The sequence below is a fragment of the Symphalangus syndactylus genome, chromosome 8, assembly GCF_028878055.3.
Source record: "Symphalangus syndactylus isolate Jambi chromosome 8, NHGRI_mSymSyn1-v2.1_pri, whole genome shotgun sequence".
NCBI classification, from domain to species: domain Eukaryota; kingdom Metazoa; phylum Chordata; class Mammalia; order Primates; family Hylobatidae; genus Symphalangus; species Symphalangus syndactylus.
Window position 1 is genome coordinate 109,025,673 of NC_072430.2, and position 26,565 is coordinate 109,052,237.

Below are 26,565 nucleotides of genomic sequence, written 5' to 3' on the forward strand. Positions count from 1 at the left end.
CCTCGGGTCCCCTTACAACTCTCCAGAGCTCCGTGTGCATGCGTGCGAGAGGGAGAGAGCCAGGGAGAGACCCAGGTGACGAGACGAGGCTCCCCGGCTCCAGTTACTGGCCCGCAGGGCCGGGGCACGGCGTCGCCCAGCGTGCGGCAGGGCCCGGGAGCGCCGCGGCCCCTTTAAGAGCCGGGCCCAGGCCGTCCCCGGGACCGCGGGAGCCCAGAGCGCGGGCGCCGCGGAGGAGTTGGGAGCCGGCGCAAAAGTTTCCTCCCAACTCCGGCCCCGTGCGCCGCCGCAGCCGCCGCCGCCCACTCCAGCCCCGGGCCTGGGGCCGGCCCAGCCACCGCCGCCAGGGCCAGGGCCAGGGCCAGCGACAGGGCAGGGCCGGCAGTTTCGCTTTGGTGGGCGCGGAGCAGCCGCCTGGGCCGGGCAGGAGTAGGAGCGGGAGGAGGAGGAGGAGGAGCCGGGCCGCGGAGCTGCCGCGTCCAGGGCGGCCGGGCACCTGGGAGGTAACCCCTTTGCGCGGCCGCCCCTCCCCGATTCCCGCCACCTGCCGCCTGGCCAGGTGGAAGGGGCGCTGCCGCGAGCCTCCGGGCCTCAGGGTGTTCCGGGGAGCGGCGCCTCGGGTCTCCGGGCCCACCCGCCCTGGGCGTCCTCCGAGAGTGGGGGCTGCGCCCGCGGGGTCAGACACCTGTTCGGTCCGGTCGCCGGGGGCCAGGATGAAAGTGACCGTGTGCTTTGGCAGGACGGGCATCGTGGTGCCCTGCAAGGAGGGCCAGCTGCGCGTCGGCGAGCTCACCCAGCAGGCGCTACAGCGGTACCTGAAGACCCGGGAGAAGGTGAGCGCGGCGCGGAGGAGGGGGGCGCGGCTGCAGCCAAGGTACCTGCCAGGTGCGACCCGGTGGCGACACTCGGGATGCAGAAAACCCAGGGGATTATGGGGCACTGCCTGTAGCTGCAGCTGTTGTCTATTGCTAATTAATATCAGTGATCTGGGTGTCTGGGTATTTGTGGGCCTTGAGCTCCGAGGGTCGTGGGTGGACCGGCAGCATTGGAATCTCTTGGGAGCTCCTTAGAACTGCACAATATGGGGACTTACTCCAAAGCCACCGACTCAGGATCCGCTCTTTAAGGAGATCCCCAGGTGATTGGAATGCCCACTGAAGTTTGAGAACCACTGGTTTAGAACTTGTTTGAGGGAACGTCTTAAAAGGTGCTGCTCACCTAAGTGATTTTTGACCCATTAAGGCCCGCCTCGCTTAGGCTCCTTGGAGTTAGAAAGTTGATTGTGCAAGTGACACATACTCGGAAGTTACAAATGATGGGGCCTTTGGAGTTTCAGCCTTGTGAGCTGCCCTGTCTCAGTGACTTGGGCAGGAACTCAGGTGGGAGAATGCTGTTTGCTTAGCCAACCTGTCTACATTTTGAGTGTTTTCAGTTTAATGTCACAGATTCTATGAGCATTTACTATGTGTGTGGGCTGTTGTCAGGTCCTGAGTGACTATTAAAATGAGAAAGACGTTGCTAGCTCTGTAGCTGAAGTCAGGAACAAGTATAAATTAAGTGACAATTTTTTTTTTAACTGTGCAATACATGTTGAGAAAATATCTGGCACTAGAACTTATGCCAAGTATTTCGGTAACATTGGGCCTCTGGGACTTCCTCAGTGAAATTTTTAAATGAAGGCATTGAATAACCTTTTAATTTTTTAAATCTTCACATGGAACATTTTGTATGTCCCAAATCCTCCTCAAACAGGGCAAGTCGCAAATTCTTGTTTTAGCGGCCAATGGTTCTTTTAATAGTTGGTCTCATGCCATGTGACTAAAATAGTGGGTTGGTCAATCTAGTGATGGAAAAATGTAAGTTTTAATTGCTTTTAACTTCTTATCGGTTATCCAAAGCATAAAAGTAATTGTTTCTTACAAGTATATAGCTTAGGGGTTTAAGAAAATACTTGCACCTTCTTTGCCTCCATTAAGAATTACTATACAGAAAAAAAATTCAGCTCTGGACAAATACATGTGCATATTGCTTTGGATACTCAAGAACTGGAGGAGAGTACAATGAAAGGTCTATTAATATATTAAATATAACCCCTAAAGATGAACTCTTTACTGATGGAATTGAGGTAGAGGAGGGAAAAAATTAAAGTGGTTTATAAAGCTGTGTGAAAATCTACTGCAGTATTGTGTGTGTGTGTGTGTGCGCGTGCATATGTGTTTGCCATTGTTAAAATAGTGTTTGCTGTTTAAATCATGTAATTCAGTTAACTGAGATTTAAACAAGTAACCAATTGTCTATTAATTCATATTTCACTATTGAAAGTGAGCTAAGATTAATAGTAACAACATTACTCCAGACAGATTATTGAAATAGATCTCATTAAAGGATTGTCTTGCCAAATTGAAATTACTTTTTAACTATTAAATAATTTATGCCCTCAAATCTTGTGTATTTAGAAGTTTAGTACAGGGGGCTATCCAAGTAAGAGATAAACTACAAGCTTGTAAATAACATGAAGAGAACTAACCAGCTGATAGTGCACTATAATTTGATCTTAAAAGGTGTTAAAAAGCTATTGACATTCTGGAATGGAAATGTAACTTACGATATCACAGAACAATGTAGTCGCATTGATCAGTTTACTATTATTACCAGACATATTTTTCTGTTTACATTTATATATTAGTGAATGTGACATTTAAAGGTCACCTGCAGCATATAAATCCTTCCTCTTTTTTTTGCTTTTAAAATTTCATTTTAAGAAGTAGTAAGTGATGATTTTTCCCCTCCCCAAGTATTCTCCCATAGTTTCATTTTAAATAATATTGTAATCATAACAAGATTTAACTAATATTAAATGGTATTCATAATGGCACTAAAAGGTCAATAAATACTCTAACAAATTCCGTGCTTTTATTCATTTTTTTAAATGAGAAAAGGCCAGAAATGTCAAAATTCAATTTGAAAAGCAATGTGTAATAAATTCACTTTCTGTAAATCAGTGAAAGACATCTAAAAGGTTTGTATCCCTGGACCGCAAGGTTTTAAGCCCTGCACTTCGTAATAATCATCCCACTAACAAATAACATGTATTGTGCTTATTCTGTGCAGGCCCTGTTTTAGGAACTTTATGCTTATGACTTATTTCTCCCAACAACGTTAGGAGGTAGGTACTATTATTATCCCCATTTTACAAATCAGGGGAAAAAGAGACACTGAGACATGACAAGTAAGTGGTAGATTTGGGTTTAGAAACCAGGAACTGTGTCTCTAGATGTTTGCTCTCAGCCATTAACTGCATGGCCTACTACTATATATGTTGTTATGAATTGGAATTTATCCATATTATTTATTTTTTAATGCTTAATTTAAAAAGACATTTCTATCTACTAACTGCTGTATCACATCAACCTAAAAATAGCAATTTTGCTTCTGGAATAGTGATGGGACATCCACAAGTTTCTCTTAATTATATATTTTATGAGGTCTACATGTAGAAAATCTAGTTTCTGAGGCAAATATTGTAGGATTTGCAAATCAACTATGAAAAATATTCCTCAGTCTAACTACAAGTGGGAAAATGGGCAAGATATTAGACATCCAGATGGCAAGTGCTATAAAGAACCAAATTTGGTGGGAACATGAATGTAAAGTAAGTCCATTATTTTCTGAGGCACTGAGTAATGTAGATGGGAGAAAGACAGGTTTCAAGATTGAGGATGGAAATTGTGGTTTCTAAAGTTTGGAAAGTAAGCGAAGTCCAAGGATGCCATTCTAGATTTCGTGGACAGCATGTGAGAAGTAACCACTACTTGTTGAGAACAAAGAAAACGTATTTGTGGAATGTTGGGAGCCCCCTGAATCAACATCAGATAAGGCCAGAGGTTGGTGCGATCCTGAAGATACAGGGAGAGCTTTTGGGAAGGCTTTGATTATGCCCTGAAGTCTGGGCCTTTGAGATTCCTGCCGCCATTTGATGAACTCCATTGGAAACGTGGTGGACTGAGAGGTGAGAACTGTGGGATTGCTTATCTCCAAATCCTGACAGTTTATCAGTGTTCCAGCCTCCAAATCCAATTTAGTGAAGTTGTTAGTGGAGAAGTGATTATCTTCTTCCGTGCTCATGGTGGGGATCATTGAGTAATTAGTTAAATTTATCATCAAAATTATGTGTCACAGGTGAATGGGTAATTGAGCTGTATCCTGCAGGGACTCTCAACCCTGGCTGAACTTCAGTCACCTCTAATTTTCACATTAAACATTTTAAACATTACAAATACCTGTGTCCCTTCCCCCGAGATTCTCATTCATTGGGTTAGGAGTGGGTCCTGGGCATAGGTATTTTAAAAAGCACTCCAGGTGATGCTAATGCCCAGCCAAGGTTGAGAATCACTAATCTTTTCGTATTGCTCAACTCATTGGATTTTAAACTCTTTTGATGGCAGATACTGTGTCTTAGATATCTACACACCAATCTGTTATTAAGCAACAGAATAAGCACAATACATGTTATTTGTTAGTGGGATGATTATTACGAAGTGCAGGGCTTAAAACTTTGCTGTCCAAGGATTCAAACCTTTTAAGTGTCTTTCACTGATTTACAGAAAGTGAATTTATTACACATTGTTTTTCAAATTGAATTTTGACATTTCTGGCCTTTTCTCATTAAAAAAAAGAAACAAACGAATAAAAGCATGGAATTTGTTAGAGGACCTTTTAGTGCCATTAGGAATACTCCTACTCCTACCATCTACTCCTAACCTTGAAGAATTCTTCCTGTAGAAGGTGCTCAAATAATTGCTTAAAGTGAACATTCATTTTATATAGACAATTGTCCCTTAGTATCCACAGGGGATTGGTTCCAGGACTTCCCTTGGATACCAAAATCTGCAGATGCTCAAGTTCCTGATATAAAATGCTGCAGTGTTTGCATGTAATCTACACACATCCTCCTGTATACTTTAAGTCATCTCTAGATTATTTATAATACCTAATACAATGCAAAAGCTATTTAAACAATTGTTATACTATACCGTTTAGGGAATAGTGACAAGAAAATTGTGTGTATGTGTTAAGTACAGATAGTTTTTTTTCTAAATATTTTTGATTTGTGGTTGGTTGAATCCGCAGATGCAGAATGCATGGATGCGGAGGGCCGACTGTGTGTGTGTGTGTGTGTGTGTGTGTGTGTGTGTGTATTCACTGAGGACGAAGTGAATAAGGGAAAGACTTGTCTGGTAATGAGGATGTATAGTGTGTTCAGGGTTGGAATGAATGAGAAATAAGAGCATTGAATTCGTGGGATAGCGGGCATGCTGGAATTTACAAAGGCCAATTTGGAGATCTGACCGTATATATGAGTACACCCTTTTTTAAAAAGGAAAAATTATATTTGATAGGGTTTTCAAGATGAATCTTTTCTGTCTTCAGATATTTTGAATAATATGTTTGTTTTACAAGTTGAGGCAGCTTCCCAGAACTGGGAATAGTCTGATTAGACTAACAATTCCATTCCCTGATTAACTGTGGGATCAGAATCTAAGAGAATTTGTGTAGTAAGAAGAATCTGGTATGATAATGTGTGGGAGTAGCCTGGAGGAATAGGCTAGAACTCTTGAATTTCTAAACTTTTCAGGCTTTGATGCCTTGTTACCTAAATAGATTTTAAGGTTGTTGTATACATAAGCTAGGCCCAGACTGGATTCCTCAAATGCTTTTCAATTGATTGGGCACTGACTTACTTGAGTGCTTTATTTCCTATTCAGACCTAACTTCTTTACAGCATGTGGACAGAACTGACTCGCCATCAGTATTACACATGCTTCCAACTTGGTTTTGGTTCTGCTACTCAGCTTGCATTGAGCAGCTTCTAAGTTTGCAAACAGAGGGCTCGTGGGGCCTGCTGTGACCCACAGACATATTTTTGTAGGTCTGCTCAGTGTTCTATTTTGACTTAGTTGTCAGCGTTTAAATATTTTGAGATTTCATGCAAAACTCCAGATTCCTATCTTCTTTGGGGGAAAAGCAAATCGGAAGCTCTGACAATGCTGGGCTTTACTTTCCCACATAGCAACCATCAATTGGAGCTGAGACACCTCTGTTCTCTTTAGAAAGAATTATTAATGCTCCAGTCTCCATTATTGCTTCCCTGACAGTGAGGATAAGTTATTGTCATCATGCTTGACTATTTTTACTCTGTGCTTTTTTTCTCACTTATGGCCTTAATTCATGGTTGCTATTTGGCCTGCTGGTGGGCATTTGAGTTTGTGCTCCTGGATCTTCTCTCCCCTCCCTCCTCTTTCTCTTTCCCTCCCTCTCACACACACATCCCCACACACCCTCTGTGTATAATCCATGCACATAGGGTTTGCTGAACCGGGTTTGGCTGGTTATCTGAGCTGAGTTAATTGCCCTGTGCGCGATTGGGAGCCACAGCCCTGATTTGTAGCTTGAGGCCCTGTCCTTAATCAAGTGGCTTAACCAGGAATTCATTCCCCGGGCGTTCTGTGCCACAGATTCCCTTTGAGGAAGTTGGGCAAATGGTAATGTTGTCAGATTTTTGTGAGACTATTTTCTGAGTGGACTGTTAAAAACATCTGAGGAGTGTGTTAAACATTCAGAGCCTTGGGCCTCTCTTGGAAAATCTAAAGCAATGTAGTGCAATAGAACTTTCTGGGATGAAGAGATGTTCTAGATCTGCATCTTTCAAGAGGGCAGCCACTAGACACATGTGGTTGTTAAGTATTTGAAATGTGCCTAGTGCAACTGAGGAACTGAATTTTAAATTTTACTCTAAATGTAAATCGCCACAAATGGCTTGCCTTAGTGGACAGTTCAGATCCAATCTCTTCTGATGGGTTCTGTCAGCTGCTTTTGAAAACTACTGGCTTAAAGACCAGATCCCAGGCAGTCCTTAGCTTGATGTTGCTACTCAGTTCTGTTGAGAACTCTGCCATCAGAAAGGGATCTTCAGCTGCTCTTTGGTATCCACAGGTGGTAGAGAGAGCCTTTAAACCTTAAATGCCCCACCTAGACACTAGCACAAAAACTAGCTGAGTTGGAGAGTAAGCCCAGGCCGGCCTCAGTTTATACCTTTGGTGCAACAGGCTGAGGATGTACATCCTCTGTCTCTGGTACTGGGCAGAGAGTGGGCCAAGAAGGAGCAGTGAACAAAAATCTGGGCCATTTTTAGTGAGATTTAGATGCTTCTCGACTGATAGAAATACTAAACATCTTCAGTTCAATTAAGTCCCAGCTATTTATCCTTGTTTTTATTGCATTTGCTTTTGGGTTCTTGGTCATGAAATCCTTGCCTAAGCCAATGTCTAGAAGGGTTTTTCCAATGTTATCTTACAGAATTTTATAGTTTCAGGTCTTAGATTTAAATCCTTGACCCATTTTGAGTTGATTTTTGTATAAGGTGAGAGATGAGGATCCAGCTTCGTTCTCCTACATGTGGCTTGCCAGTTATCCCAGCACCATTTGTTGAATAGGGTGTCCTTTTCCCACTTAATGTTTTCGTTTGCTTTGTTGAAAATCAGTTGGCTGTAAGTATTTGGGTTCTCTATTTCTGTTCCAGTGGTCTGTGGGCCTATTTTTATACTAGTACCATGCTGTTTGCTGACTGTGGTCTTACAGTATAGTTTGCTGACTGTTCCTTGGCAAAAGGAACAGTCAGCAGTGTAAACAGACAGCCCACAGAGTGGGAGAAAATTTTCGCAATCTATACATCTGACAAAGGACTAATATCCAGAATCTACAATGAACTCAAACAAATTAGCAAGGAAAATAACCAAACAATCCCATCAAAAAGAGGGCTAAGGACATGAATAGACAATTCTCAAAAGAAGGTGTAGAAATGGCCAACAAACATGAAAAAATGCTCAACATCACTAATGATCAGGGAAATGCAAATCAAAATCACAATGCGATACCACCTTACTCCTGCAAGAATGGCCATCATCAAAAAATTAAAAAAAAAATAGGTGTTGGTGTGGATGTGGTGAACAGTGAACACTTCTACACTGATGATGGGAATGTAAACTAGTACAACCACTATGAAATACAGTGTGGAGATTCCTTAAAGAACTAAAAGTAGAACTACCATTTGATCCAGCAATCCCACTACTGGGTATCTACCCAGAGGAAAATAAGTCATTATACGAAAAAGATACTTGCACATGCATGTTTAGCAGCACACTTTGCAACTGCAAAAGCATGGAACCAACCCAAACGCCCATCAGTCAACGAGTGGGTAAAGAATCCGTGGTGTGTGTGTGTGTGTGTGTCTGTGTGTGTGTGTGTGTATAAAGGAATATGCCTCAGCCATTAAAAAAAAGAGTGAATTAATGGCATTTGCAGCAACCTGGATGAGATTGGAGACTATTATGGCAAGTGAAGTAACTCAGGAATGGAAACCCAAACATTGTATGTTCTCACTGACACAAAGGACTTCAGGGACTCAGGGAGAAAGGGTGGGAAGGGCATGAGGGGTAAAAGACCACAAATTGGGTGCCGTGCATACTGCTCGAGTGATGGATGCACCAAAATCTCATAAATCATCACTAAAGAACTTAGTCATGTAATGAATCACCACCTGTTCCCCAATAATTTATGGAAATGAAAAAAATTTTTAAAAATACTGAACCTCTTAAGCACATGCTTCCTGGAACCTACACTCTCCTGACTTTTTTCCTATCTATTGTCCATTCTCAGGCTCTTTGGTGGTTCCTTCTTTCCTCCTCTACCTCTTAGCACTACAGTACCCCAGGACTTAATTCTTAAATCTCCACCTGTCTCTCTTTACTTACAGTAATATAGTTCCAAATACCATTGGGGTAGCTCCAGCCCAGGTCTCTTCCTTGAACTGCCAGCTCTATATACAGCTTTCTTGACCCTTTGCCTGGACATCTGGTAGGCATCATTTACTTATAGCTTGACCCCAAATGAATTCCTAATCCCCAACTCCAAATCAAGTCCTCCTGCAATCTAAGCATGTCATTAAATGGCAAGGCCTTCTTTCTAGCTGTTCACCAGAAATGCTTGTCATCACCCTTGACCAACGTTTTTCTCTCATGATCCACATACAGTCAGTCTGCAAATCTGGTTGACTCTGCTCTCATACTAGATTTGGAATCTGACTACTTTTCAGTCTCTTTCCTGTTGGTATACTGGAGCTTGATTTTTATTATTTTTTTCTTTAGATAGACTTTAGTGTCTCCATTTCTGCCCCCAAGACTCCCACATTACTGTCTCTCCTTAACACGAAAGCTAGAGTGATAATTTAAAATTCTAGTCAGGTCATATTATTCTTGTACTGAAGATCTTCCGGTGGCGCACATCTCTCCTAAATGGCCTTGGAAGTGCTACATGATCTGACTATCTGTGCAGAAAAAAGTTAACATAGCAGGCCTGAGACTGCTATCCTTAGAAAGCCCTGCTTGCGAAGCCGGGCCTTGGCTGGTGGCATCTAGAAAGTTAGATTTGTGGAGGGCTACCATCATTCCCTTATCAGAATGGCTCACTGTGCAAAACTGTTACTACAAACAATATGGCTTATGCCGAACACCTGCTCTTTTTCTGGGAGTCTGGAATTTTTGTACACGCTAAGCAGAAGGTGCCTATGTGATCAGTCTGCAGTAAAAACCTTGGGTGCTGAGTCACTAATGGGTGTTCCTGGTAGGCAACATTTCACACATGTGGTAAGAACTCACTGCTGGGGGAATTAAGCAAGTCCTCTGCACTAAGGGAAGACCCTTGGAAGCTTGTGCCTGGTTTCCTCCAGACTTCACTCTGAATGCCAGTTTCTTTTGCTGATTTGGCTTTGTATCTTTTCACTAATAAATTATATCCACAAAGGGCCTGGCATGGTGGCTCACACCTGTAATCCTAGCACTTTGGGGGCCAAGATGGGCGAATCACCTGAGCTCAGGCATTCAAGACCAGCCTGGGCAACTTGGTGAAACCCCGTCTCTACTAAAAATACAAAAATTAGCCAGACGTGGTGGCACACACCTGTAATCCCAGCTACTTGGGAGGCTGAGGCAGGAGAATCGCATGAACCTGGGAGTTGGAGATTGCAGTGAGCTGAGAGTGCATTACTGCACTCCAGGCTGGGCAACAGAGCTAGATGCTGTCTTAAAAAAAGTTTATATCCATGAGTGTGAGTGTATGCTGAGTTCCTTGAGTTCTCTTGGTGAATCATAGAACCTGGAAGGTCTTGGGGACTCCAGCACCCTATCTTTTACCTCTCTGACCTCATCATCTACCACACAGCTGTCTCTTCTCCTGCCTGACTCATACTGATCTCTTGTCATGTTATTCAAGCGTGCCAGACAGACTCTTACCTCGTGCTGTTTTCTCTCTTCCTAAAATATTTTCTCTCAGTTATCCACCTATCTGCTTCTTTCATAGTTTCCGTCTTAAATAATTGTTTTCTTCTTCAGGAAGCCTTCCTGACCACCCTATTTATAATTATAACCTTCTGACCACCCTTTCTATTGCCGTTCCCTGATTTAGTTCTATCTACAGACCATATTCTTCCTACCATACCACTTATTTTAACTGTATTTCTTGTCTCCACCACTAGAATATTAACTTCAATAAAGGTAGAGATATTTGTCTCTTTTGTTCATTTCTGAACCCTTAGCTCCTAGGAGAGTACCAGGTCATAGTAGGGTATCAGTAAGTTCTTTTCAAAGAAGTAATTCTTTTACCATGCGTCCGTCACCACCTATTGCAGCTATCTCTTGTATTACAAACTGTCACCAAAATATAGTAGCTGAAAATACCACTCAACAACATGTTTGTGTAGGTCAGGAATTTGGACCAAGCACATGGGGGAAGTCTCTGTGTGATGTTTTCTAGGTCTGGGATGCTCAAGATGGCATCTTCACTCACATGTCTAGTGCCTCAGCTAGAATGGCTCTACTAGCTGTGAAGATAAAGCAGCCACTCTCTGGTTTTGATGAGTTTCATGGCTTCCTGGATGATAAGGCACACACGTGAATAAGCCAGTTTTGCTTTAGTGGTATGTTTGCGGGGATACAATATAGACAAATAATGCCCTTTGAAAGAGAAGACAGTGAAGCCGTTTTGAAAGATGATGAGGAATTTTCCAGGAGAAAAGTGAGATAAGACATTCTAGGTGGAGGGAAGAAAGTGGTGGAGGGAGTTGTGAAAAGTTGAGCATAGCCTGGAGAGGAGTGGGTGCACACACTAATTTGGACCAGATGGTGATGGTCCTTGGGTGCTGCCCTAAGGGATTTTCATGCTGTCTTAATGTAGCTCTCCATTTTATTACAAGTATACTCACATTTTGCTTAATTTGCATGAGTTTAAAAATGTGTGTATAAACTTAAAATGGAGGATTTTCAGAAAATTGGGGAATAAATTACCTAACTTTGTAGTACGTCTGTTAAGGCCTCATCACTCGCTTGGTTATGCTGGTTTTCACATCTTCTCCTGCAAAACTGTTTTTAACAAAATTATCAAGATATAGTAGCTAAAGGCCATGGTTACCTTTTACTTCTTGTTTTTGATGATGTCCCACCTTTTAAAACTCTCTGCTCATGGGCTTTTCAGGATTTTTTTTTTTTTTTTGAGACAGAGTCTCACCTAGGGGCTTTTCGGGATTTTTAAACATCTGTCTTCTTTTAGTCTTCACAGATGCCCTCTCTACCATATTCTTGTATGTTGGTACACTGGGGTTCTGGCCTTGTCCTCCATGGGATCTCATTCACCACATGGCTTCACCTACCCACAAATACACACTTCTAGCCCTGAACTTGCTCTAGGCCCCAATATCTGCCTGCCTCTGGACTTCATTACCTGGATGTCCCACAGACAATTCAAGCCCCCTCTATTCTCTGTGAATCTGCTTGCCCCATTCCTTGTAGCCTGTTACTGTGCACATGGCACCATCATTCACTTGCTTGTCTAATCCAAAAACCTGGATATCCTTCACACCTCCCTCATATTCCACCACATGTCCAGTTGCTCAGAAATTTCCTTTGATGCTTTGAAGTGATCTCTCTTGGATCTGCTTCCTCCTTATTGTCTCTGCATCCCAAGAACAGAGAATAAGTCTTATTTATTTTCTTATCTCTGTTTTTAGCATAGTATTTGATATATAGTATAGATACTATAAATGCTTGCTAAACTATGTCAAATTCCACATTTTTAAAATAAAAATGAGAATGAGCTTGTAGTCAACATGGTGTTTGTAAGTTTGGGGTCTTCATATATGGTAGATATACATATTTTTAAATATAAATGCAACTTTTCTCTTGATTATCTTCAAATGCCTCAACATCTCCACATTTGCTGTAGGCAGTAGTTTAGTGGTCCATTATATCTGCCACACTGATTGTCTTAAATAACAGTTTCAAATTCTGACAGGTTGACTTGCTTCTTAGATTTTTCAGACTGAGTGCTCTGTAGTTCTGGATTTTCCGTGAAGCAACATAATGTTTTTGCTTCATGCAGGTTTGTGTGATGCAGTCTCTTGTGTTTGAATAATGTTTGATTTTCAGCATTCATTAATTTCATGTTGATTTTAAAATTATCTGGATTATCACAATTTTGATGGATTCTTTATTTTGGACAGGCGTGATATCTCTGTCTTAGGAGCTACTAAAATTGAGCCTGCCCCCTGTTGCTGGGCTCAACCATTTTGATTGCTGGACACTCATTTTTTGGATTGCAATGTGGTGGAATTGCAGGATATCAAGACAGGCCGGTTAAAAAGGTTTTCTCTCAATTTAGTCTCTATCAGATGCATTTCCAAGTATCTTCCAGATAAATGTGTACTGCATTGCTCTTGTCTGCTGCCTCAAGTTGAGGATGTTAAACTCAACTTACAGGGACAGGTCAACTTACAGAGTTGTCCCTGTTTGCAGATGACATGATTGTATATTTAGAAAACTCCGTAATCTCCATAAGCTGATAAGCAACTTCAGCAAAGTCTGAGGATACAAAGTCAGTCTTCAAAAATCACAAGCATTCCTATACACCAATAACAGACAAACAGCCAAATCATGAGTGAACTCCCATTCACAATTGCTAGAAAGAGAATACAATACCTAGGAATCCAACTTACAAGGGATGTGAAGGACCTCTTCAAGGAGAACTACAAAACACTGCTCAACAAAATCAAAGAGGACACAAACAAATGGAAGAACATTCCATGCTCATGGATAGGAAGAATCAATATTGTGAAAATGGCCATACTGCCCAAGGTAATTTATAGATTCAATGCTATCCCCATCAAGCTACCAAGGACTTTCTTCACAGAATTGGAAAAAACTACTTTAAAGTTTATATGGAACCAAAATGAGCCCTCATTGCCAAGTCAATCCTAAGCATAAAGAACAAAGCTGGAGGCATCACGCTACCTGATGTCAAACTATACTACAAGGCTACAGTAACCAAAACAGCATGGTACTGGTACCAAAACAGAGATACAGACCAATGGAATGGAACAGAGGCCTCAGAAATAACACCACACATCTATAACCATCTGATCTTTGACAAACCTGACAAAAACAAGAAATGGGGAAGGGATTCCCGATTTAATAAATGGTGCTGGGAAAACAGGCTAGTCATATATAGAAAGCTGAAACTGGATCCCTTCCTTACACCTTATACAAAAATTAATTCAAGATGGATTAAAGACTTAAATGTTGGACCTAAAACCATAAAAGCCATAGAAGAAAACCTAGGCAATACCATTCAGGACATAGGCATGGGCAAGGACTTCATGACTAAAACACCAAAAGCAATGGCAACAAAAGCCAAAATTGACAAATGGGATCTAATTAAACTAAGCTTCTGCACAGCAAAAGAAACTACCATCAGAGTGAACAAGCAACCTACAGAATGGGAGAAAATTTTTGCAATCTACCTGTCTGACAAAGGGCTAATATCCAGAATCTACAAAGAACTTAAGCAAATTTACAAGAAAAAACAACCCCATCAAAAAGTGGGCAAAGGATATGAACAGACACATCTCAAAAGAAGACATTTATGCAGCCAACAGACACATGAAAAAGTGCTCATCATCACTGGCCATCAGAGAAATGCAAATCAAAACCACAATGAGATACTACCATCTCACACCAGTTAGAATGGCATCATTAAAAAGCCAGGAAACAACAGATGCTGGAGAGGATGTGGAGAAATAGGAATGCTTTTACATTGTTGGTGGGACTGTAAACTAGTTCAGTGGAAAACAGTGTGGCAATTCCTCAAGGATCTAGAGCTAGAAGTATCATTTGACCCAGCCATCCCATTACTGGGTATATACCCAAAGGATTATAAATCATGCTACTGTAAAGACACATGCACACGTATGTTTATTGCAGCACTATTCACAATAGCAAAGACTTGCAACCAACCCAAATGTCCATCAATGATAGACTGTATTAAGAAGATATAGCACATATACACCATGGAATACTATGCAGCTGTAAAAAAGGATGAGTTCATGTTCTTTGCGGGGACATGGATGAAGCTGGAAACCATCATTCTGAGCAAACTGTCACAAGGACAGAAAACCAAACACTGCAAGTTCTCACTCATAGGTGGAAATTGAACAATGAGAACACTTGGACACAGGGTGGAGAACATCAAACACTGGGGCCTGTCATGGGGTGGGGGGTAGGGGGGAGGGATAGCATTGGGAGAGATACCTAATGTAAATGATGGGTTGATGGGTGCAGCAGACCAGCATGGCACATGTATACCTATGTAACGAGCCTGCATGTTGTGCACATGTACCCTAGAACTTAAAGTATAATAATAAAATGTTCCATGTAATCAGTGAGGTCTCAGTCAGACTTCCAATTAGGGAATCCTGTGTGAGGATTGCCTGTAACAATCTGATCATCTAAAAGTCACTTCAGTCACATGGAGGAAGATTTAGACAGTGGCTTTGGGTCAGTATTGTGTTTTCTGCTAAGGATATAGAGTAAAATAAGATACAGCTTCTGCCACCAGTGGGCTTATAGATTTAACAGGCATAGAGGAGCATGGAAACAAACAGGGCATGGTATGATCAAGGGGCTTTGGGGCAAGGGGAGGTGGGGAAGTTGAGCAGGTTTCACTCCATGAGCTGTACCTTGCCAGGGGTTTGAAGGATGCATGGACAGTTGCCAGGGCAGTAGGAGTGGAAGATGGGGCAGGACATGAGGGAGGGGTGGGGGCAGCCTACCACTGTTTGAAGGTAAACATGTGTGTTTTGTTTGAAGGAGGAGGTTGGGGAGAAGAGGATAGAATTGTGGGAAGTTTCTCCAGGACGGTTGTGGAAGGGGTAGTAGGGAATGAGTAAGGGTCAAAGCCAAAGTAAAGGAAGCATTCGGGGCAGGATGGAGATGTTGTTGGACCTACCTTTTTTATTGATTGCCCTAGAGAGTGGAGATAGAGGGAGCTGGGACTGGAGGTGGAGGAACTGGCTCAGGTCCTGCTGTGGGAGTGGAGGTTAGATGTATTGAAGCAGAAGCGGAAATGAGCTTTGAGGTTTAGGGGGCAAAGTAATTCGGCTTGGGGGTTGACTCTAAGTGGGAAGAGAAGTGTAGGTGGAACTGGGGAGAGGGAGCAATCTCTCAGACATTTCAGTGAATATGCCTGTGTTCTAGCCACCCAGGCCTGGGGTTCCGAGATAACTAAGACATGGCTTTTGTTCTACAGAACCTGATAGACAGGGATAGGAGAGGTGGGAGACTGAGAACAGATGAAATGGTTGGTGAGCCGTGTGAGGGCCTGGAGAAATCAGAAATCCTGAGTTCATAAAGATGCCAATCTTTTGCACCAGTTGTTCAGCATTGGATTAGAGCCTTGATTCAAGGTTGGGATTAGAGGTTAGATGTGGGAACAATCTGGTGCTCAGAAATAAAAGTTGTTAGGCTCAGTTAATGAAAGTGTAAATTGATATGGGTGGCTTTTAGACTTTGGTAGTCACAGTGGCTGGAAATCTTCCTTTGCTCCTCCGGACCCACTCTTGTCCCTTTTCCAGTCCCCTCTGTGACCCCGGAGGCTGAGCTGAGTGGACTTTCTTGCCCCGTGGCTTCTAGTTAGGCTTAGTCATTGGGGAGGCTCCAGTGAGAGAACAAGAGGGTGGGCAGCTCCATTCCTGCCAGGTCACTGTGGGCTGGCTGCTTCCCTTTCCTAAAGGTCACAGCTCCAGCCCTATGGGCTCGGCCCTTGTATTTTTTTTTTTTTTTTTTTTTTTTTTTTGAGACGGAGTTTTGCTCTTTTCGCCCAGGTTGGAGTACAGTGGCGCGATCTTGGCTCACTGCAACTTCTGCCTCCAGGGTTCAAGTGATTCTCCTGCTTCAGCCTCCCGAGTAGCTGGTATTACAGGTGCATGCCACCACGCCCGGCTAACTTTTTGTATTTTTAGTAGAGACGGGGTTTTGCCATGTTTGGCAGGCTGGTCTCGAACTCCTGACCTCAGGTGATCCACCAGCCTCGGCCTCCCAAAGTGCTGAGATTACAGGCGTGAGTCACCGTGCCCGGCCATCTCCCCTGTATTAAGGTCACTCCTTCCCCTGGCCTGTTGGGTCTCAAACAATGGCAAGGGATTGCCGCTGTTAGGAGCGTTGTCCCTTGGTGGTTTACTGCCAATGTTTGGACTAGTAAAGACAGTAAGAAATGTTTGCCTGCATGACTCAGGATCTGCGCACATCTGCGCACGCGCGCGCGCACACCCCTACCTGAAAAGAAAGTTTCAGGAGAGTACTTACCTTTACTGTGAGTGATGCCCTCTGATTTCTAAATTCGGTTTTGTTTTACTGAAAAAGTAGTTGGGGTGTGCTAAATTGATTTCACTAATGGGTTAGGGCCCATAGTAAAAAAACCACTGGAGCTTCCTGATGTTTATGGACACAGGATGGACCATCAGATTAAGTGACTCAGAAATCCTCACAGCGCTAAGATCTGATTGCTTATAGATTTAACCAAAGTGTGAGGCTGAAGTTAAACTTCTAAAATGAAGTTAAACTCCTAAAATCAAACGTACATTGTAGGTGTTAATACGTGAATTTTTCTGTGGATTATAATGTCACGTACCTTATATGTGCAATAGAGATAATTTTTGGATCTTGAGACTCGTGCATGGCTACTGTGTGAGCTAAGAGTCATCCTGGCCCAGAAGTCCCTGTAGCTTTATAAAATCTTGGAGAAACTGAAAGAGTTTTACTTGTCAGCTTGTGTTTCTTTTGTCATGACATAGTAATAGTATTGGTAACTTTAAATATTAGGTCTGAATTGCTTCCTTTTGTAGAAAAGAGTTGAGGAAGTGTAAGATGGATAAATAATCCTTGTCTCTGCATTTATAGACACATTTGTAGAGATTCAGTGGGCTTGAGTTTTGACAGCAGTGTTTGATCAGAAACATTTTCCCAGAACCTTAACAAAAATAACTGCAGTTCAAATATTTCTAGTAAAAAAAAAATTTTTTTTTTGGTTGCTGTAACTAGATTTGCATTTCCGATTTTTCTCTCTCTTATTTCACTTTTGTCTGTGGCTGAGGAAGGGTCACTTGGTAAATGCGGCTATGGGTCGTAAGGAGTCCCTCACTCTATCGCTCTGTGTTTCCTGGGGCTGCTATGACAATGTACCACAAACTGGGTGGTTTAAAACAAGAGAGATTTATTTTCTCACAGTTCTAAAGGCTGTAGGTTCAAATTTAAGGTGTTGGCAGGGCCATACTTCCTTCAAAACCTCTAGAGAAGGATTCTTTCTTGCTTCTTCCAGCTTCTGGCAGTCCAGGGCATTTCTGAGCTATGGCAGCATAACTCCAATCTCTGCCTCCGTTTTTACACGCCATCTTCCCGCTGTCTCTCTCTCTCTCTGTCTCTTCTCCCTTTATAAGGACACCAGTCGTACTGGATTAGGGTTCACCCTAATGACCTCATCTTAATTTGATTCCATCTGTAAAGACTCTGTTTCCAAATAAGGTCACATTCATAGCTATGGGTTGGGGGGACTGGGATCTCAACATACTGTGTTTTGGAGGATAACACACTTCAACCCATAATAATGGCAATTTGTTTTTAATGCATTTTTTCTTGCTTTTCCACTAAGACACATTGGGGGAATTCTGTTGATTTCCCCATTGCCTTTCTTACAATGTTACTCTCTTTATTTCTCATATTTTTTGCTCCAAAATAGTCCACGTATAATACTCATTCTGTATTATTGAGAATTGGAGGTTATTGGTCTGATTGACGTGTCTACTACCTTCTCCATGTAAACATTTTGGTATCTGCTTCCTTGTTCTCATTTACCTTTTCAGGTGACACTTTTGAGACTCATGTATGTCCTAAATTCTATCTCATGTCACATCCTTTGTGATCTGCTTTATTTTTTATTTTTTGAGACAGAGTCTTGCTCTGTCGCCCAGGCTGGAGTGCAGTGGCGCGATCTTGGCTCACTGCCAGGTCTGCCTCCCGGGTTCACGCCATTCTCCTACCTCAGCCTCCCGAGTAGCTGGGACTACAGGCACCCGCCACCACACCTGGCTAACTTTTTTGTATTTTTAGTAGAGACGGGGTTTCACCATGTTAGCCAGGATGGTCTCGATCTCCTGACCTTGTGATCTGCCCGCCTCGGCCTCCCAAAATGCTGGGATTACAGGCGTGAGCCACTGCGCCTGGCCAGTGGTCTACTTTATTAAGCATTGATTGAAGCCCAGTGGCTGGTATGGATTGCATTCCTATTCAGTCTGTAATTACGTTCTTTTACAGGTGGCAGGTGGAGTGTTTTGGAGCATGTGTATGTCCCCTACATAGCTCAGTCCCTTTCCTTTGGGGCTTCACATGCATAGATTTTGAAATGAAGAAAGACATAAGCAGGTGCCAGATGAGTTTCCTGGGCACTCAGAAGGGAGAGAGCCTGCAGTAGGCTGCAATGGCCAAGTGGGAAAATGGACAGAATTTAGACAAATGCAGTAGAGGATGAGGGAGAGTGTATCATGTGGCACAGATGATGGAAGTACAAGCATTGTAATAGTTCTTAATTTGTTGATCCTAACACCCCTTTGCCCTCATATTTTCTTAGAAGACCTGAGGAAACGTTTCATGTGCATTATATCTATATTTACCATATTATAAATCAAAAGTGAGAAATTAAAAAAACATATTCAATTGATTTAAAATAACAAAGTGCCCATTACAAGTTAAAATACTTATTTTTAGGAAAAATAACTACTTTACAAAACAAAAAAAAATGTGGTGAGAAGCATAGCACTGTATACCATTTTTTGCACATCTCTTTAATGTTTGGCTTATTAGCTGGATTCTCAAATCTGCTTTCTCATTCAATCTGTTGCAATGTTGTTTTGATTTAAATGTATGAAGAAAATCCTGCCTCATACAGATATGTAGTTGGAAAGGGAGAAGCATTTTAATAGCTTTGTCAGATAATTGTAGATATGCTTTTTGTAGATATACTACATGAAAATTCAGTAAGTGATAGTTTCTTTTTCTTGCTTAAAAATACATTTATTATATCACAGTTTTCTATGGGTTAGCAGTCTGCACACAGCTTAGCTGGGTCCTTGTCTTAGACTCACCAGGCTGCAATCAAGATATCGCCTAGGCTACGCTCTCATCTGGAGGCTTGACTGGGAAGAATCTGCCCCAAGCTAACTCAGGTTGTTAGCAGAGGGCATTCCTTGTTTCTGTAGGATTGAGGGGCGTAGCTTTTTTCTGGCTACTAGTTAGAGGCCACCTTCAGCTCCTGGAGGCCACCCTTCTTTCCTAGAGGTCACCTGCAGTTCCTTGTCATGTGGGCTTTCTTAACCCAACTGCTTACTTTATCCAGCCAGCAAGGAGTGTCTAGAGCAAGTCAGCTCACAGCACGGAATATTATATAATATAACATAATCATGGGAGTGACATTTCAACATGGTTTCTTAAAGGTTCATTGCAGCGTTGAATTTGGAATCACAACCAATGAAATATTCATACTCCATTACAATGCATTGGTTCATGTGGTACTTTGACTGATCTTCTATTCCTGTGTGATTTAATACCATACGTTGGTCATTTGGAAACTATTAGTTCACTGAGTTGTATCAGTTTTCCAAATGTTGACGTATTTCATTATATAATATCAAAAACCATGCATATTAACATTACTATCAATTTCATCAGAAACATCTAAGTATTGAGAAGCTATCAAGCTCACAGTGGTGGGTACAGGTGTTAAAAATTTTTAATTTTTGGATTACGATTGACAACAAATACTGTCATTTGTTTTCCTTCAAGTGCTGAGGCGTACATCATTCATTCTCGAAATATCTATCAAAATCTCAAGAATAAATATCCAGAGTTCATCTGCCAGTCATTCCCTTCAAGCAAAAATGGTGCACCATAAAAAAACCAGTTAGTTCAGCCTGCAGCTCAATCAATCAATCAATCAATCAGAGGAGTGCTTTTCTCCGAGGTGACCATTGTACTTCAGTATGCGGCAGAATGCTTTATGTGTACTTCCCATTTCCTTACACACAATGTCAAAAAGATGTGAAATCAAAGGTCAAGAGATAATAAAATTTTAACTGCTTCATCAAGGGCATGCTTACATTATTTTTTAACTGCCAATGAGTGGCAGTGAATAATATTAATACAATGACTGCTAGTATAGTTTAGTGTCACTACCTCCATTCAAGCTAAAGCACCAGTAGTGCAAGTGTCAAACATAGTAGTTGTTTCAAGGATAAACCATGAGATTCCAAAAGTTATTAGACACATTGACTGTTTAAGCACCAGTGTTTATTTTCAGAACTTCACATTAAAAAAAAAATCTTCAATCAGCATCAGGACCAATGAGTCATTTTATAATCCATTTGTAAGGCAAAGGTACAGCTCTGCAGCTGGGATATGAACTCAGTCGTCATGTTTGTAGACAAACCTTTCATTTGAGGAGTTACTGTGTCATTAGGAAATGGCTCTGCCATTTTTTTTTAAACTAACTTATCCAGCAGGCCTTCAGCAATGTCAGTTGTACAGTTTTCTTAGTGTCTCAGTTACTGTGTGTTCTTCTCCAGCTAATGCAGTGTGATACCCTATAAGGTGTTTCAGTGGCTTTTTCATTTCTATCATGAAAAACTACAACAATGTTTGTCTTATAAAGTTCTCATCATGTCTGCATTAAAAAAAATCAATTCCTTTTCCTTTAAATCCTTAGTGATTATTTTCAAAATGATGTTGCAACTGAACTATTTGAAAATATTCTGTTGCATAAGACATAATATAAATTACTAATATCTATAAAGACAAGGTAAAGACAACTTTGTTAATGTTTTTGTTTATAATTTTCCTCAGGGTTGTTTTGTTTTTTTCTTGAGTAGTTGCTTCCCTTGCATGAATCAGAGGCCTCTAATGTGTCAGTTTCATCTTTTTTAGTATCTTTAGGCATAAAAAGTATGTATACCTGTGGGTAAGAAAGCAGGCTTTCTAAACCTCCTTTTTTTTTTTTTGAGACGGAGTCTCACTCTGTTTCCCAGGCTAGAGTGTAGTTGTGCGATCTTGGCTCATTGCAACCTCCGCCTCCCAGGTTCAAGTGATTCTCCTGCCTCAGCCTCCCAAGCAGCTGGGATTACAGGTGCCCACCACCACGCCCAGCTAATTTTTGTATGTTTAGTAGAGACAGGGTTTCATCACGTTGGCCATGCTGGTCTCGAACTCCCAACCTCAGGTGATCTGCAACCCCTTAGCCTCCCAAAGTGCTGGGATTACAGGCTTGAACCACTGTGCCCAGGCTCTAATCCTCCTCTTTTATGTTGGATTTTTTTTTTTTGTTAAAACGTACATAACATAAAATGTTCCATTTTAAGTGTATAGTTCAGTAGCATTAAGTATATTCATATTGTTGTGCAACTATTGCCACCACCCACCTCCAAAACTTGTTCATCTTCCCAAACTGAAACTCCATACCCGTTAAATAATAACTCCCTATTCCCCACTCCCCCAGCCTCTGACAACCACCATTTACTTTCTATGAATTTGACTACTTTAGGTACCTCAGAAGTGGAATCATGCACTATTTGTCCTTTTGTGACTTGATTATTTCATTTAGCATAATAATGTCTTTGGTTAATCCATGTTTTATCACGTTTCAGAATCTCCTTCCCTATCAAGGTTGAAGAATATTTCTTTGTATGTATGTACCACATTTTGTTTATTCATTTATCCATTGATGGACACTTGGTTCCTTCCACTTTTGGTTATTGCAAATAGTGCCACTGTGAACATGAGTGTACAAATGTCTGTTCTACTCTCTGCTTTCACTATTTTCAGGTGTATACCCAGAAGTAGAATTGCCGGATTATATAGTAATTCTATGTTTAATTTTTTTGAGGAACCACCATACTATCTTCCACAATGCTGTATCATTTTACAGTCTCATCATCAGTGAGCAAAGATTTCAGTTTCTCCCTATCTGTGCCAACATTTATTTCTTTTTTTTTTTAATAGCCATTCTAATGGGTGTGAAGTGTCTAATCTCTTTTAAGGCAACAATTCATCTTTAAATATAAAAAGTTAGATATTTATTTTAGAATGATCTAGTAAATTCTAAATTATAGTTTTCTACAACTAAAATATTTAGAATAATTTTTGAAAAGATTTAAAATACTATTGTAAATGTGAAATGACAGATCAAAAGGGCAAATAACCTTTTAGACTTGAGAAAGAGTTTTGACTCTGCAGATTTTCCAAAAAGGTATTCGGATACCTAGGGGTTTATAGACCATACCTGAAGAACTGCTTGATGAAATATAATATTAGAAACGTGGTCTCAGCTTCTCATGAAACTCTTTCCATAGGTGGATAAATAATGATTTCTTTTGATTTACAAATTTGTTTACTAAGAACTTAAAAAATGTTTTTTCACATTCTACAACAGAGATTTTATTTAACAATAACAGAAAAAGAAATAACAAATCAGTTGCCATGGAATTAAAGTTGGGAAAGAAGAATGTTTTGTTCTTGACTGGGAAACCATTTAGAACTGGCAATAGAAGGCAGGAATAAATTGTACTTTTCTGACAACAGGAATATTTTAAGTCTGTTCTTAATCTTTAAAAAAAATTTTTAAGATCATTTAAGGAGGGTGTACATATCAGTTTTCAAGTTAAGAGATTTCTCTGAAGCAGCAATTACACCACTTATTTAAAATATTTGAAATATGTTGTTAGAATACCAATTAGGTAATTACAAGAAATTATTGAAATTTCATTCAAGAAAAAAACTACAGGCTGGGTTTGGTGGCTGACACCTGTAATCCCAGAACTTTGGGAGGCCCAGGTGGGTGGATCACTTGGGGTCAGGAGTTTGAGACCAGCCTGGCCAATATGGTGAAACCCTGTCTCTACTAAAAATACAAAAATTAGCCAGATGTGGTGGTGTGTGCCTTTAATCCCAACTACTCGGGGGGCTGAGGCAGGAGAATCAATTGAACCTGGGAGGCAGAGGTTGCAGTGAGCTGAGACTGCGCCACTGCCCTCCAGCCTGGGTGACAGAGTGAGACTCTGTCTCAGAAAAAAAAAAAAAAAAAAAAAAAAAATTGCAGGAAAAATTAGACATATTATTTTGTTTTATAACCCAAATATATCATTGCTTTAAATGACATACCAAAACCCATCAGCATTTAAATTAAAATCAGCTTATTTCTTTTTCTTCCCATCAGCCATCCACTGAACATTGGGAGTGTGGTGCTGAAACCGCAGCCTCACCTGAGGTCAGGGGAAGACTCAGTTTTTTTGCTTTCACTGCACAGTTTGCATATTTAAACATTCTTGAAAAGAATTGCTCTAAATATCACTAATTATCTCCATGCATATAGCTCTTACCTTTTATTTTTCATGAAACTAAAGGTTGTGATCTCTCATCTTTACGATATGACATCTTTTTACTTAGATTTAGATGCTATATGAAACTATCATGCCTCTCTTTAAGCTCTGATTCAGATAGTAGATTTGGATAGCATAAATGTTTAATACTGTATCTAAGTGTCCACATATAGGTTGAAATTATAAGATGTATAACATAGAGTAGTAATCATCGAATAGGTGACAGATATCCATGTGGCTATTCATTGGGGAATGTGACTGTGAATCACTGTATTAAGTTCACCTCCTGCAGTCATGGGCTAGGCGGTCTCCAGTGGTGCTGCCTGGCATCCTCAGTTTTGGTCATTTTGTTTAGGTAGATAGTTGCCTATTAAGCAAGATACTTAGTGTATGTTTTGCGACTAAAAATTGAGAGAAATTTTAGTTCTTCCCTTTGGTTTCAACATTATGAAATATAAAGTTATGAATAGTGCTTTAGATTGTCCCATGCAGTTAATGATGAAAACTGGTTGGAGAAAGTGATGAGAGCACTCTAAGAAAACTACTTATTTGTGCAAAAAAGTGGGGAGATGATGCTTAATGTGGGGGTGCTTCATTGCACATTGGGCCACTTGTTGCTATAGCCTCAAAGATCATGATGTTAAACATCATCAAGATGATACAAAATCAAACCTTTCTCTGAACATTTGCCATCCTGTCTCCTGTTCGGGCCCGGAATAGATTTTGTAAGTGTGTGGCAAAATTTATAATGGGGCTACAAGACACTCAGAGTAGTGGTTCCAATGACTGGATGTGTGTGTGCTGATCATTACTGTTGGAGTCAAGATATTGGGGCCTCTTTTGTGAAGGCAAGGTCTGAAGGAGAATGAGATTTTGTAGATGAAGGCTACAAAGTCACAAAATGTACAGTAAAGTATGAACTCATATCTGCAAGGGAGAGCTTGTTGTACTCTGAGTGAGCCAAGTCTTGCTTCCAGTGAGTGTCTGGTCCATTCCTCACATAGGCAGCATGGGTGGGAAGTATAAAGAACTTGGCTGTGTTTATGAAAGAGACAGCTTTAACTTCTCAGTGGGCCTGGACCGTAGCTCACCTTTAGGGTTGATGTTGGGAAGACAAATAGGCTGCTTTGTGCCGCCTTCTATATTAGCCAGGCAAAGAACAGCTTGACAATTTCTTTTTTTTTTGAGACGGAGTCTCGCTCTGTCCCCCAGGCTGGAGTGCAGTGGCACGATCTCGGCTCACTGCAAGCTCCGCCTCCCGGGTTCACGCCATTCTCCTGCCTCAGCCTCTCCGAGTAGCTGGGACTACAGGCACCTGCCACCACGCCCGGCTAATTTTTTGTATTTTTTTTTTAGTAGAGACGGGGTTTCACCATGGTCTCGATCTCCTGACCTCGTGATCCGCCCGCCTCGGCCTCTCAAAGTGCTGAGATTACAAGCGTGAGCCACCGCGACAATTTCTTTGCTCTTCGGACATGATTCTATCCATCTAGCTGGAATAGGGGGCTCGATTTCTGAGGACAGGTAGCTGAGAACATTGTGGTTTGGGGACCTCTCAAAAATATGGAGAGTCTTGATTGCCTAGATGGGAGCTCTATTCCAAAGGTGAGGGAAGGAAGTCATAATGACTTGTTAAAAGCAACCTTTTAGGTAGACTGACCAGGGGCAGAGTTTACAGGATGAATGGGAAATGAGAAAGAGTGAAGTTCAAACAGGTAAGCTGTTGTAACTGAGGTGTATAAGCTGTTGTAACTGAGGTGTATAAGCTGTTTAACTGAGGTGTATAAATCTGGCTGCTATTAGTTCTGATTTCTGGGTACTTTATTTCTACTACTTCAGGCAATATTTAGAGTAGAAAATCCACTAACTTGCACTGGCTGGCAAAGAAGGTGAAATAGATCCATGTGGGGTTTTGGGAAAAACACTGGGCTTGGCATCTGGCCCTGGGGATAGCCCTGGCTCTTCTATGAATATGAACTAGCTCTGAAACCGTGGGCAAGGCCCTTGAACTCTGAAGACCTCAGGCATAGAGTAGATATCTCTAAAGCTCATCCCCAGCCATAAAAGTGTTTTCTAGTGTCTGATTTATTACTTTCAAGTACACATTTCTAAGTACTAATAACTTCTACATGCTGCCAAGGAGTGGTCTTTTAGGGGCCTATTATGATGAAGTATGATGAATAGATAACTCATTTGTAATTAACTGTGTGTATGTCCATACAAACAATTTCTGAGCTCTAAGTTTCTTATAATAATTCCCTTACCCATAAGTAGGGTTAAGCCCTTGAAATTTTGTTTGCATTTTAAATTCATTTGGAAAATGAATTTTTCTGATATATATATATATATATATCTCATCTCCCTAATTAGATTATAACCTCCTTGAAAGCAAAATGCTTTGTTTTGTTGTTTGCTTTTCAATTTTAATCCATTATAATGTCTTAAATAGCACTATGTGTATTAGGGACTTAATACAGTAGTAGATGAGTGAATGAGGAGTTAGACCATAAACTTTAGTGCAGACCAAATTATTGTGAACTTTAAAATATTGTAACAGAAATTAATAAAGGTGTAAGTCTATGATCTTTTCTTATATTACTGTTCTGAATTAAATAATGTGTGTGTGTAATTATTATTGTTGTGACTACATGTAAATGTGACTTAAAAGATCATTCACAGTGAACTTCTACAGAAAAAATGGTAGGAGTAGA

The 26,565-nt window shown here is 41.0% G+C and overlaps 1 protein-coding gene across 4 annotated transcripts in view; it reads left to right on the forward strand.

Moving 5' to 3' along the window:
* The first annotated feature begins 245 nt into the window (after positions 1-245).
* PARD3B (par-3 family cell polarity regulator beta) overlaps positions 246-26,565 on the forward strand; it is a 1,082,106-nt gene continuing 1,055,786 nt past the window's right edge. For all 4 annotated transcript variants that reach the window (XM_055290335.2, XM_055290338.2, XM_055290337.2 and 1 more), the window contains exon 1: positions 246-833. In XM_055290335.2, the coding sequence (XP_055146310.1) occupies positions 714-833 (120 nt within the window). In that variant the 5' untranslated portion in view covers positions 246-713. The remainder of the gene's footprint in view (positions 834-26,565) is intronic.